Source organism: Globicephala melas, chromosome 7, assembly GCF_963455315.2.
Source record: "Globicephala melas chromosome 7, mGloMel1.2, whole genome shotgun sequence".
NCBI lineage: Eukaryota > Metazoa > Chordata > Mammalia > Artiodactyla > Delphinidae > Globicephala > Globicephala melas.
The window spans coordinates 57739211-57754220 of record NC_083320.1 but is presented as its reverse complement, the minus strand read 5'-3'; the positions used below and the strand labels follow the sequence as shown (position 1 = coordinate 57754220).

The 15010-nt window shown below is 35.0% G+C and overlaps 1 protein-coding gene across 3 annotated transcripts in view; it reads right to left on the bottom strand.

Moving 5' to 3' along the window:
• Positions 1-15010, bottom strand: part of CHN1 (chimerin 1) — a 175455-nt gene that overhangs the window by 86356 nt on the left and 74089 nt on the right. For 2 of the 3 annotated variants that reach the window (XM_030851505.3, XM_060302231.1), the window contains one exon: positions 845-1133. In XM_030851505.3, the coding sequence (XP_030707365.1) occupies positions 845-1133 (289 nt within the window). Of the gene's footprint in view, positions 1-844; positions 1134-1592; positions 1631-15010 lie in introns of those variants that run through there. The other variant, XM_030851520.2, reaches the window with a different exon arrangement.

Here is a 15010-nt window from a genome sequence, read left to right as displayed (position 1 = left end):
TAATACTACATTTCTTTAATACGGCAACTTAAGATACTCGAGAATATAAGAATTAGCTAACACAATTACAATTAAAATACATAAAATTATCCCAACTAAATCCCACACAATATAAAACATGAGAAAATTCTCACTTTTTCTTGGGGGATGAAAGGGAGGCTCGGGACAATTTTCAAAGTAAAATTATCTTAATGCCAAGGAATTAAAACTTCTGATGTTAACCTTAAACACATTACAATTAAAATATGACAAATGAAAAACTTAAATTGTCTTTCATAATTAAAGAGAAGTATATCTTCCGGATTCAGTTACTTCATAAGTCCATAAAGAGATAAATTCTCCTGTTACTCAAGACTGACGGATTCTCAAAAAAGTATAACAGTTATTGATAGACTGAATTCAATCATGTGTATTTGAGAATACATATTATCTATCAATTTGCTAAAGAACAGAACTTTCATAAAGTAAATTATCTTTAAGGGAAACAAAGTAAGTTTGATAGATAATGTGACCCCCTTAATTCTTTATGTAATATAGCTAGTGTAAGTTATGCTTCTGACCAAAACCCCTGAACTTCTTTACTAGGAGTCATTTTTCCAACAAATTTTTAAAACTGTGAAACTGATAAAATAGGAAATAATCAGGAGTACAAAAATATACCTGACATATTTTAACTGAACAAGAATTAGATATATCAAAGCTCAGCATCACAGAAACTAGACATTAAGGAAAATGCATATCCTTTCCAAAGCACTGTGGCGAAGTCAATTTCTTCTGGCAATAATGGTTTTCTTATAAGAACCCCGAACAGAAGAAGACAAAGTGTGGTTTCATGGTAGCTTACCCTTTTCTCTGATACCCCATCCTGGCCTGTAGAATCTTTCTCATCAAGTGTCTCTTTCGGGACTGGCATATGTTTTTGGTATGCTGGCTCTCTGTTTAAGGTTGTGTATCCTATGTGCTCATAAATTGGGTTTATCGTCATCTTGGCAATGTATTCTGCTGCCTTGGTTTCAATATAGAGAGTAATCAATCCATCAGTCACCAGATCGTGGATGGACTCAAAGCGCTTCTCCCCAACAAAGTGCTTTCCATCGTAGTAGAGCCTGAAGTTTCTGGTTTGACTTCCAAATCTGCCTCAATGAAATGGGAAAGATGTTTTTAAGAAAAGTAAGCAAGTGAATTCTTTCTGAAAAAATATTTAAAACTATTGCTTTGTGTGTGTCTTCTTTGTTTAAACAAACTGTGGCTAATCTCTATGAGTCGTCTGGAATATGGAAAATTACACTTTTGAACACAAAGAATGAGTCTGCAACAACTAGGGATAACTAGCCAAAAGCATGCCTACCCTAGAAGGAAAACCTTGCTCTTATCCATCTTTTTTAAGCCACTTCATTATGCCTGTAGGAAAAACAGGGGAAAATAAACCTCATATACTATTAGAACACATTCAATAATCAACTGGTCAACTACATAATATATGAAATTTCTATATTAGCATGTTCTCTCCAAGTTGATCAATAAAAGTATTCAATGTACTTCAGACCCCAACATTCATGTCTTTCAATGGGAAAGCTCCCTTTAGGGCTCACCTGAGTGTGATGCCAGCAATCATTTAAAGTAGAGCTGATTCCAGAACCTGAGTCATACAGTAGAGCAGGATGGCACAGAAACACACTTTTGCTATTTCTAGCCATGGGTCAAGGACTTACTCTTCCCTCTTACATAGTCATTCTTCTGTCTGCTTGTTGAGTTTGGGCAAGACATGCTTGCAATATATATAGGGCATATAAGTTATCAACTATTAAACTCTAGAAATTCTGTTCTCACTTTCGAGTCATCTTTCAGTGACATTTTTAAAAACCTAAAGAATGATTTACTTTTATGATAATTTCAGTATTTTGCTTCCTGTGGCAAACCTTGGAAATGGATCCAAGTTGGCATGACTAGCATCAGCGTCCTTCCAAGATGACAAAGACAAGAACATGCACTGACTTTAATAAAAGCTGATGCCAAAAGGCACCAAGGGCCAAGTCACAGTCTCTGGAAGCTAGCTCTGAGTGAGCTTAATTTAAAACTAAACAAATCAGACAGGATATATTTAATTTCACTGTTAAAAATACACAGAACAGAGATGAACTAAAATACTAAATTAATAGCTGTTTAAGTAAAGTGTTTAAATAGAACTGCAAACTTATGCAACAATACTATTCTGGTATAGGTTACATTTCAGGAGGACAGGAATTAGAACCTTCTTAAGATTTCACTTTAAATGTGCCCTAAAAAAGGGAAACAAAAAAAATTTTTAATAGTGGCCTGAGGTATCTCTGTTTCTGTCGTTCAAATTAGACTTTAATAGTTATTCAATCTAGAACCCAATATTCTATCCACGCTCGTCCTTCTTCTAAAATAAAATTGATCTACCTTTTGGTTCTTTAAAAGCAATTAAATTTTGATTTATACTCAAGTGAATGATCCATATAATTCCACTTTCCCATTCTCATTTTCCTCTAATGTTAAAGACATTTCTCCTAAGTAAATTTTCATTATAATGCAGGTCTAAAAAGTTGGAAGGTAAAATTTCTACACCAAAGTTAAACATAAACTTTTTCTCAGTTTAATATACTGCTATTTCCTTTTCACTAATTTTCATCATTTGTTATTGAGAAATAAACATAGCCACTTCATAAATTTTATAAGGTTCATATAGCAATGAACACAACATTGTTTAACATTAAGTTCCTTTATATTTCAGTTGTATTCAGAGGCATTTCAGTAAGGGATTTAGACCATTTTACTCCTGCAGGGGCTTAAGATTTTACAATAAGCAGTTTCACAATGGGTATGGCACTTCAAATAAAGACTATCTAAGTAATGGTGGCAGGCATTTGTCACTCAACTGTCTTCTGAAATCTGAGAAGTATGGGAGCAGAGGGTGGAAGGGAAGATGGCTGAACTGGCCTACATGGGTTGGGATGGTTAATCAAAAGAGTGGAAATCTAAGGTTAGATTTCTTGGCACTTGACAATGGAGCTGTTTCTAAGCCATCCAAGAAGAGAGTTTCCTGGCTACCTCTAGGTTATTGGGCAAAAAAGTCTAAATAAGTTTGTCCGTTTCTCTTTCTCAACTCAGTGACTTTAAGAGACCATATGCACAATTCCCAGTTCCTCTTCAGCCTGTACGTGAGCTCTAGACTTCCAGTCCAACCAAGCTTCCAGCCTTAAGGAAGCTGATCAAATAAGTAAAATAACTCATAATATGGGTTGATTAAAACAACGTCAAAGGACAAGAAAATGAATTTCCATTTTGGAACTATGACAATTATGATTGAATTTTTAAGAAAAATTGCATTATCTTTACTAAAGGAACTGTAAGCTTTGTATGCCTACTCTGAACATCCCTCTCTTTTATTTTGGAAGCTACATAAAAAACAGCATCGCCTTACAGACTGACAGAGAGATTTCTCCCCTTCCTTGATCTGAAAAGGCATGACAGAGAATCTTTAAGCAAGGTGGGGAATGAGTGTGTCTATTCTACAAAAAGGAGCCATAAAAAGGAGATGCCAAATCTAAGGGCAAATAAAGAATCCTTCCTTATAAAACTTATCACTCACAGACTGTCATTTATACAACAAACATTTAACAAGACACCCAGGAACTCTTTAAATGTTAGGTAGTTCATAATAAAGTTCCTGTTTCCTCGATAACCTCAATGGGAAATAAACAAACATAAAAACAAGTCAATACAAAGACAAGATGAAATTGCTGAATTTTAAAAAGTTCATCTTTAGATTGATTTCTAAAAAATGATTATAATAATGTGTATAACCTTGTTCATATACAGAAAAGTTACATTTCTCTACAGTGATACATGAAACCAAGTAAATCCAGTATCTCCCTCACATTAAAAAAACCAAAAAACTCACTGTTTAACTAGATCTGACATATTACACTTAAGCCTACATAAGATCTCAGAGCTACTGTTTACGTCCCAGTACAAAAGACCTTTGCAGTCTTGAAATACGGTTTGGACAGGGACAGGCAAGTCCTGGGTCCTATGTGTTTAACAGAAAACCTCAGGCTTCAGCATCAGACAAATTAAGTTTAAATCCTGGCTCTGCCACTTAGCTGCGTGATTTTGGGAATATTATTCTTCAGATTCTGCATCTAGAAAAGAGGAATAACATTACCCTATACAATAATAACATTACATGGCTGTGAAGATTACATAAGAATATTTAAGTTAAAGCTAAGTACAGCTGACCCTCAAACAACACAGGTTTGAACTGCACTGGTCCACTTAGAGACATGGGTTTTTTCAACAGTAAATCCTATAGCACTACACTATCTGTGGCTGGTTGAATCCGCAGATCTGGAACCATGGATACAGAGGGCCAACTGTAAGTGATATGCGGATTTTCCAGTGTGCAGAGGGTAGGTGCCCCTAACCACCATACTGTTCAAGGGTCAACTGTATATAGTACGTTCAACAGTAGTCCCCTTTCTCCTCTGTTAGCTTAGACCTCTGCAGAGAATTACAGAATGATTACCAAACAATAAAGTAAAACAAAAGATGTTCAATAAATATGCACTGAAGACAGCTGAATAAATAATTGGTAATGCTGGTTGTATAGGAACATCTCTGCGCGGGCTGACTTTACAGTCAATGAAAGACAAGGAGTTCTTTGCGACTTTTTTTTACTCAGGATACCCCTGAGTATGTTTATACTATGTGGTTAACTGAGTGGAAATACAACAGAGTGCAAAGAGGGGAGGAGAGAAGCTGGGAGAGTCCTTCCACAGGAGCTTGGGAGTCAGGTTTCTGATTTCAAGGAAGAAAGGTCAGTAAATATACTTGTATTGAAAGCAGGACATATTAAATGGATCTAGTGACGACTACTGAACTCTTGAAGGCAGAGTACTGATTTGTAAAAACGGTTAATGCTAAACCATTTTCCCTGCATTTTTATAGGAAAATATTCTTTTCACTTTTTCTTATATTTATTCCCTGCTTCTGCCCTTTCTTTTACATATCTGTTCATTTTTTTGATGAATATGTTTGAAGCTGTATAGGTATAGGTCCAACCCTCACCTAGATAGAGTTCAACAAGATGAAAATTCATTTTCTCCCAAGTGGTACTGTAGCTAACAAATAGAAAGACTGGGATAATCTGCTCTGAACTGCTACTGTTGTATATAATTACCACTTTCTACAAAGAATGTCTTTTTCTCTAGTGATTCCAGGTTTTGGTTTTCATGTTTTAAAAAACTGTTTAATGCTGTGCCCAGCTGCCAGCTCAACTGAAAAGACTTAAGAATAGAGACATCACCCTATAATTGGGAGGCTTCTCTCAAGCTCCCAGAACTACCAGTCAACTTTTTAGTTTTTATTTGCCTCAAGAAATTTTCTAATTTCCCTTGTGATTTCTTCTTTGATCCATTGGTTATTCAAGAGTGTATTGTTTAATTTCTATATATCTGTGAATTCTCCAGTTTTCCTACTTCTCTTGACTTCTAATTTTATTTCATTGTGATTGGTAAAGATATTTGATATGATTCAATCTTCTTAAATATATTAAGACTTGTTTTGTGACCAATGTGAATGCTCCCCTCTTCTCAATGCACACACACCAATATGTGTGCTTGAGAAGAATGTGTATTCTGGGGCTGTTGGGTGAGTGTTCTGTACATGTTGGTTAGGTCCAACTGACGTATAACATTGTTCAAGTCCTTCTTTTTCTTATTGATCTGTCTAGTTCTATCCATTTAGTGCCAAATAAACTTAAATATGAGCAAGCAGCTAAGGACCACCTGACATCTGAGGAAAATCTCTCTCATGAAGGACAAAGATAAACAAACAGAATTAAACCAAGCTGAAGGAAACAAACCATGCAAAGAGATGACAATATTTTTTTAAATTATCAATGTTTAAAGAAACAAAAATGGGATGTTTCCTATTTCTATTCTTGAATAGGATTCAGCAAGAAATGTTAGGATGCTATAAGAAAAGGAATAAATATAGAATACATAGAAAAATAAGTTAAAAAAGGAAATATAAGTGAAAATGTTAATGAAGAAATGAAAGATAAAGTTGAGAAAATATTTAAGAAGAGCAAAAAGATGAAAAATAGAGGAAAAAAAAAAAGATAGAGAATCGATCCAGGAAGTCCAACATCTAGATAATAGGAGGTCTGGAAAGAGAAAACAGAAGGGGAAGAAATCTAAAAGGTAATTCAAGAAAATTTATCACAATTGAAGACTATAAGTTTATACAATAGACAAAAATAGGCCCACACCAAGAGGGTAAACATGAAAAGATGCTCAAAGAGTAGTCCAGTAAATAGAAATTATATCTTTAGAATGATGAAATTTTACAAGTCTGACAATACCAAGAACTGGCAAGGATACAGAGCTAATATAACCAACACCAGGCATACTGTTTAACAAAATAGTTTTAAAATATCTAGTAAAATTTAATACATGCATACCTATGACATAGCAATCCTATTCCTAGATAATATTCCAGACAATATGAGTGATTATGTGGATAGATCACATCTTGGGTCACAAATCAAGCCTTGGTAAATTTAAGAAAACTGAAATCATATCAAGCACCTTTTCGGACCACAACGCTATGAAATTAGAGATCAATTACAGGAAAAAAACTGTAAAAAACACAAACACATGGAGGCTAAACAATATGTTACTGAACAATCAATGGACCACTGAAGAACTCAAAGAGGAAATCAAAACATATCTAAAGATAAATGACAATGAAAACACAACAATCCAAAACCTACAGGATGCAGCAAAGGCAGTTCTAAGAGGTAAGTTTATAGCAATACAATCCTACCTCAAGAAACAAGAAAAAACCTCAAACAACCTATCCTTACACCTAAAGCAACTAGAGAAAAAAGAACAAACAAAACCCTGTTTCACTCTCAGACATCCTTCAGTTTCCAAATCAGACTCTATTTTTTCAGAATAGCCTTCCCTGACTGTGATTCCTTGGATTTAAATCAGATTCTCCTTTACACAGTGATAGCACCTGTGCTTTCCCTCCACAGTGCTCACCTCAGTTTTTAATTCTATATTTGTGGGACAATTTCGTTAAAGGCTAACCCTCTCACCACCTGACAGACTCTTTAAGGCCAGGGATCTTGACTGTCCTGTTCATCCTTGTATCTCCAGCACCCAGAAGAGTAACATTACAATTTTTTTTAGAAACAAAACAATAACAAAATACATTTTTTTAAATGCCAAAAATGTTATTTATTTTGGGGGCAGTGAGACTATAGGTAATATTTTTCTTTTCTTACTTTTCTGCATTTTACATATTTTCTGTAGTGCACATGTTAATAAAAAACAAAAGTTTATGATGGACCTAAATTTAAATAAACAAATATAACTAGTGAAAACCAGAGTTTTAAAAAATCAGGAGGTGAAACCAGACCTTATGAAGAATTAATTCAAATAACAAACTTCTGACATATTTATTGACATGGAAAATGTTCATGATGTACAGCTAATTGAAAACATATGCCATAAAATAGTGTACTTGGTATGAAACCATTTCTATTCAACCCAGTAAAGTACTAGAATTTCATACACTCCAATTTTAACAGTGATTATCTCTGACTAGTGGGATTAGAGGTGATTTTTTGCTTTTCTTTCTGCTTTTCTGTTTTTTCCCAAATATTGTTTTCTGTATTATATATATATGTTAGGGAAAACTAATCTCTTTAAACAGCTATGCACTCTTGTGGATTTACAATACGGTTCAATTTGCAACCCATTTTTAGGAATACACCTATTTTCTTCAAGTAAGGGATGCTTTATATTAAACTACCCATTCCCTACTGTGCCATATCAATTACTTTCTATAATTTGTTTTATTAAAGCCTACTTGACTAGAGGGTCCTTAATAAGAATTACACCAATATTTTTTTAAAGCTTATGGCACTGACAACATGGTACTGTATTTTAAAGTAAATCATGCTATTGTTTTTATCAATTTTAATTTTCTGACATTGCAGGACTACTAAATTCTATGGTTGTTATGTGTTTTGTCACCTACTCTTATATTCAGAAAATGTCCCCAAAGTGATTCACAAGCTTAACTAAGAGAAGCAGAAAAGCATTTTTGAAAAATTATTCTGCGGAACACTATTTTCCACTTATTCCAAATAGCACAACAAAGAGGCTTGCAGGAAATGAAATGAAACCATGGTAACCAACTAAACCTATCATGAGCTACCAGATCAAGAGAACACATAGTACATTACACGTCAACGCCTACCAGAAGCATAATCTTTCCCCAGTTCCTTTTGATCCTTCTTCCTAAACATGAAAAAAGCTTTCAACTAATTTTCATATTTTAAAAACGTGAAAGCCCCTGTACCATGACTTTACCCAGGAATTCTTTGGCTGGGTTCACTTTAAAAGTCAACCTAATGATCCGAGATTCAATTAGAAATTGTTTTTTTCAATCATTAGCAAATTACATTTCCTACTTCATGGCATTTTATCATTTTCTAATACAGTAGCAATAGTTTCTTCATACTAAATCTCAGAGTTGTAAAGATTAAGTAACATTCTCTCAGGAATTCCTTAATAGAATCTTACCAGCATTCTAAACTCAAAGCCATAATAAATTAAATCACAAATGCATTTACATAATAGGAAGGAGCCCATTTTATCATCTTGTTGCCCATTCTACTACCAATCATCAACCCCTATCATAGAAACTGAAGCTAAACTCACAGAATATAGCTCAACGTGTTCTTAAACTACCAACCATCAGCTAAGACTAAATAAACAAGGTATTGATGGCTTTTATTACATAACTATACAGCCAGGCAGACAACAGGGCAAAATTTCTGGAAAGACTAGAGATGATCTTTGCTGCTATGGTTAGCCACTACCAAATAACTGTCACATATAATAAAATACAATGTACATACATGCCATAAAAATATATGTATATTTTATGCACAACCAATTTCTGGAAGGATAGACAAATAATTGTGAATGGCATTATCTCTATGGAGTGGAACTAGAAGTATGTGGAGGGAAAGTAATGTAATTTATCATTATATACAATTCTCTTATTTGAAAAAAATATTTTTTTACAACAGCCATGCATTGTTTTCATAGTCATAATAGAGATGTGATAAATGACATGGATGAAAGTATACTATTATTTTTACAGATTATTATTGCTGTTTTTCTCTGAAAAGTTGTCCAAACTCACTACAAAATTATTTTTATAAGCACATATGATCACCAAATGATTTTATAATGTAATTTTAGCTTAAATAATTAAACTTTACATATACTTAATTTGGCTTTTCTCTTTTTGGAGAGAGAGGGGTAGAAAGTTAACCCTTGAGAATTAGTTGGAGGAAATTTCATCCTTAAAGGCTTTAAACAAAGGTTTATCTGCTTAAAAATGGTACTATATTGATAACTTAAAAATCTTTATTAAAAATTTACTGACTTAAAAGCTAAGGGTTTACTCTTGTGCCACACCCCTTTTCAACTTACATAGTGCTACATGTTTTATTATTATTTTGGATGTTGTTTTTAACAGGTTATATTTTCTGTGTCTTAGCTTTTTCTTCTTGAGCAAGTTAAGCCTCAGTTTTCTTGTAAAACGCAGAAAATATAGTATCTACTCCATGGGCGTATTTTGTAGATAAAACTGAGTTTTCCAACCTGTTTGTCAGGAACAGAGGTTAGAGGCTACACGATATCAAATCTGTCAGCCCTTTCAGAGGCCGGTACGGTCTAATGCAGCTCAAGTCCTGGCACTGGCCACATTTGGCCACAGTCAGCCCCCTGCATTTACTCTCAGTGTGCCACGTAACAGCATAATTTTCAATGGGTGCCACACAGGAAAAAGCATTAGAAAATACTGAAAGATAATCCACATAAGGTATTTACCACAGTGCATGACACAGTAAATATTCAGTAAACATTAACTATTATCATATGTATAAAACCAGTAGGCCTGGGCTTCCCTGGTGGCGCAGTGGTTGGGAGTCCACCTGCCGATGCAGGGGATGCGGGTTCGTGCCCCGGTCCGGGGGGATCCCACATGCCGCGGAGCGGCTAGGCCCACGGGCCATGGCCGCTGGGCCTGCGCGTCGGGAGCCTGTGCTCCGCGGCGGGAGAGGCCGCAGCGGTGAGAGGCCTGCGTACCGCAAAAAAAAAAAAAAAAAAAAAAAAAAAAAAACCCAGTAGGCCCATTAATAAAATACGTGGGTACGCAACTCGTTCATAGGAAAGGAGGCACGTTATCAACACATTCTGGAGCTGTCTCTGTTTACCAAGAAACAGACCTTACATTAAAAGAACCTGGTATGTCTCCTACTGCACCTTAAAGTAGATAGATATACAAGTCAGATTCCAGTTTCTCTTTCAGAGTAGACAGCCAGAGAGTTGGAATTTTATCTCCTATATCAAAGTTCCTGTTGATTAGCCAGAAAATGTACTTGAAACTCAATTCCACCCTAAAAGAACTGCTTGGTGGAATCTGCCTTATGCTGTGCCTTAAAAATGCAAAACCCAAAAATATCTTGAAATCCGCTTTTTTGATTTCTCTACCTTCTGCTTTAAACCCATTGCTATAGATGCATACTTTTTGAGAGGGAACTGAAGTTTGAATAGAAAGAACATCAGTTAATAAAAACCATGCTGTGCATAAAATCTGAAAAATGAAGTACCATTTGAGAGTAAAGTGCACATCAAAACCACAATGAGATACCACTTCACACCCACTAGGATGTCACACCCACTGTTTAAATCAAAGACATGATAAAAAGTATTGGCGAGGAGTGGAGAAATTAGAACCCTCACACATTGCTGGTGGGATTATAAAATGGTAAAACCACTTTGGAAAAAAATTTGGCAGTTCCTCAAAATGTTAAACACAGAGTTACAATATGATCCAGCAATTTCACTCCTAGGTATATACCCACGAGAAATAAAAACATATGTACACACAAAGCCTTGTACACAGCATTATTCATAGTAGCATTATTCGTAATAGCCAAAAAGTGGAAACAACTCAAATGTCCATCAACTGATGAATGGATAAGCAAAATATGATATATATCCAAATACTGGAACAGTATTCAAATATTTATTAATAAAAAGAAATAAAGTACTGATATGTGCAACAACATGGATGAACCTTGGAAATATGCTAAGGGAAAGAAGCCACTCACAAAAGAACACATATTATACACAATTCCACTGTTATGAAACATCCAGGACGTATAAATCTACAGAGATAAAAAAGTAGGTTAATGGTTACCTGAGGCTGGGAGGGTTGGGAGAAATGGGAAATGACTGTAAATGGGTATGCAGTTTCTTTTTAGGGTGATTAAATGTTCTAAGATTGATTATGTTGCATAACTTTGTGAATGCACTGAAAACCACTGATTTGTACACTTTAAATGGGTGAATTGGTATGTTATTTATAACTAAAAGAAGGGAAAAGTTAAAAAAAAAAAGACTAAGATACAACACATGCAAAAGCCAAGCTTGGGAATAAAGTTAGAAAAAAAGAAAAAGGCTGAATTTTTGTTAATACATAGAAACAGTGCTTGGTTGCCATAAGTACATGTTTCAGAACACTCTTAGGATAGGAGGTAAACCTTTTTTGGTACGGGGGAAAAAATCAGAAAACAGGAAGAAAAAGAACTGGTGAGGTAACTACGTCTTAAAATTTTTTTCCTCTATCAATTGGACACTTTAACAAGAAGTCTTTTAGGTTCATTTATCCAAAAGGGGTCTGAAAAAAAAATTTTTAAAAATGGGGAGGGTGTCTATCTGACTTACCAAACAGAAGAAACCTGGTAAATTTTCCTTCTTTTCTCCCCTTTAATCCCAACATTTAGTTCTAATTTATTAACTGAAAGTGAGAAATAACTCAAAGGCTCTTAAGAGTCAGCCTATACATTTTAAGTTTTTTCTCCCTGTAGATGAACCATATCAGAAGCCATTAATCAGAAAGTTACATTCTATGAGGCCACCATCACCAATACCAAAACCAGGCAAGGATACCACAAAAAGAGAAAATTACAGGCTAACATCACTGATGACTACAGACGTAAAAATCCTTAACAAAATACTAGCAAATCAACTCCAACAGTACATTAAAAGGATCATACATCATGATCAAGTGGGATTTATCCCAAGGATGCAAAGATTCTTCAAATTCTACAAATCAATCAATGTGATACACCACATTAACAAATTGAAGAATAAAAACCATATGATCATCTCAAAAGATGATAAAAAGCTTTTGATAAAATTCAACATCCATTTATGATTAAAGAAAAACAAAACTCTTCAGAAAGTGGGCACACAGGAAACATACCTCAACATAATAAAGGCCATATATGACAAACCCACAGCTAACATCATAGTCAATTGTGAAAAGCTGAAAGCATTTCCTCTAAGATCAGAAACAAGATAAGGAGGCCCACTCTGGTCATTTATATTCAACATAGTTTTGGAAGTCCTAGCCACAGTGATCAGAGAGGAAAATGATATAAAAGGAATCCAAATTGGAAAAGAAGAAGTAAAAACTGTCACTGTTCACAGATGACATGATGCTATACACAGAAAATCCTAAAGATGCTACCAGAAAACTACTAGAGCTCATCAATGAATTCAGTAAAGTTGCTGGACACAAAATTAATATACAGAAATCCTGCATCTAAACACTAATGACAAAATATAAGGAAGAGAAATTAAGGAAACAATCCCATTTACCACTGTATCAAAAAGAATAAAATACCTAGGAATAAACCTAGCTAAGGAAGCAAAAGACCTGTACTCTGAAAATTGTAAGATACAATGAAAGAAATTAAAAATGACACAAACAGGGCTTCCCTGGTGGCACCTGAGAGTCCACCTGCCAATGCAGGGGACACGGGTTCGTGCCCTGGTCCAGGAAAATCCCACATGCCGCAGAGAGGCTAGGCCCGTGAGCCATGGCCACTGAGCCTGTGCGTCTGGAGCCTGTGCTCCGCAACGGGAGAGGCCACAACAGTGAGAGGCCTGCGTATCGCAAAAAAAAAAAAAAAAAAAAATGACATAACAGATGGAAAGGTATACGAGGTTTTTGGATTAGAAGAATCAGCATGTTAAAATGACCATACTACCCAAGCCAATCTACAGATTCAATACAATCCCTATCAAATTACCGATGGCATTTTTCACAGAACTAGAACAAAAAATTTTAAAATTTGTACAGAAACACAAAAGACGCCATATAGTCAAAGCAATCTTGAGAAAGAAGAATGGAGCTGTAGGAATCATGCTCCCTGACTTCAGACTATATTACAAAGCTACAGTAATTGAAACAGTATGGTACTGGCACAAAAACAGACATATAGATAATGGAACAGGATAGATTTGAAGTAAGTCAGATAGAGAAAGACTAATATCATATGATATCACTTATATGTGGAATCTAAAAAAATGATACAAATGAAATTATTTACAAAACAAAAATAGACTCACAGACATAGAAACAAACTTATGGTCACCAAAGGGGATAGTGGGGGCTATGGGGAGAGATAGATTAGGAGTTTGGGATTAACATATACGCACTACTATATATAAAACAGATAAACAACAAGGACCTACTGTATTGCACAGGGAACTATATTCAATATCATGTAATAATTTATAATGGAAAAGAATCTGAAAAGGAATATATATACGTATATATATAAAACTGACTCACTTTGCTGTCCACCTGAAACTAACACAACACTATAAATTAACTATACTTCAATTTTTAAAATAGTTTAAAAAGACCCTCAAAAAAAAAGAAAAGAAAAGAAGAGAAAAGAAAGTTACTTGGTGAACATGGAGTCCAGAGCAAGAGGAACTGAGTGAATCGAATGTTTAACAGACTATTTCTCAAAGAGTGTTTCACAGAGAGATTCCACAAAAAGAGGGTCTCATAATCAAATGAGTTTGGGAAATGCAGCATAGTTCTATTAAAAATGCTCACAGGCTCTGAGAAATACTGCATCAAAGAAACCCAACTGATTATGGTTAGTGGCAGGGAGACTCACACAGCTCCTTTATGAGCATCTCCATACTAGAGATAGCACTGCCAATGTTGGTCAAGACTCCCCTCTCCCACAGACCCTGGACTCTAGAACACACCCCTGTGACTTCCCTTTCTATTGCCCCCAAGGCTGTCCCTCTCCTTCTGATCAATGATTTAAATAAGGTGACACATTTCACTTGGGAGTCATATCTTCAAAGACTTAGGAGGTACTGTCTTTCACTTTGACCCAAGGTTGCAGCTAGTGTCTTCAATTTTTCCCAAAATGAAAATAACCCTATTGACTTTTTTTGTCTGATTGTAAAAATGATACACATGGCATTGTGAAAAAAAAAATCAGGCAACTCACAAAGGTACAGAGAAGTAAAAATCACCTTTAAGTTCAAACTCAGAGACAACACTATGAACACTGGCAATCATTCTTTTAGACAGCTGTCTACTTACATATATACCCTATACATACAGACAGACACACACACACACACACACACACACACACACACGTATATTAAATAGTATGATACTCTACATACTGTCCTGTATAATGAATTTTATTTTGTAGATTAACATAGGGTATACTTCAGAACTTATCAAATAAGAAATATTGTTTAAAGAAAATATATGTCCAAACATCATGCTTTCTCAGTTTTTTAATTCTCATTTGTTTTCCAGTACCTAAAATTCTTCAAAATAATTCTTATCATTATGGTTAGCATAAAATCAACAGGAAGTGCCAAGCACTGTGGGTATGAAACATTCTCTGGAATATTTCCAAAATCTGTTCTGGAATATCTAGACACAGGACTTGGAGATTATCAAGACTCTTACACATGTGTCATCTTGCTCTTCTCCAAGTTTAGAGAAGCTAAAATGAGTCAGACTCAACAGAAATGTCCCTAGGGTTGCCAAATTT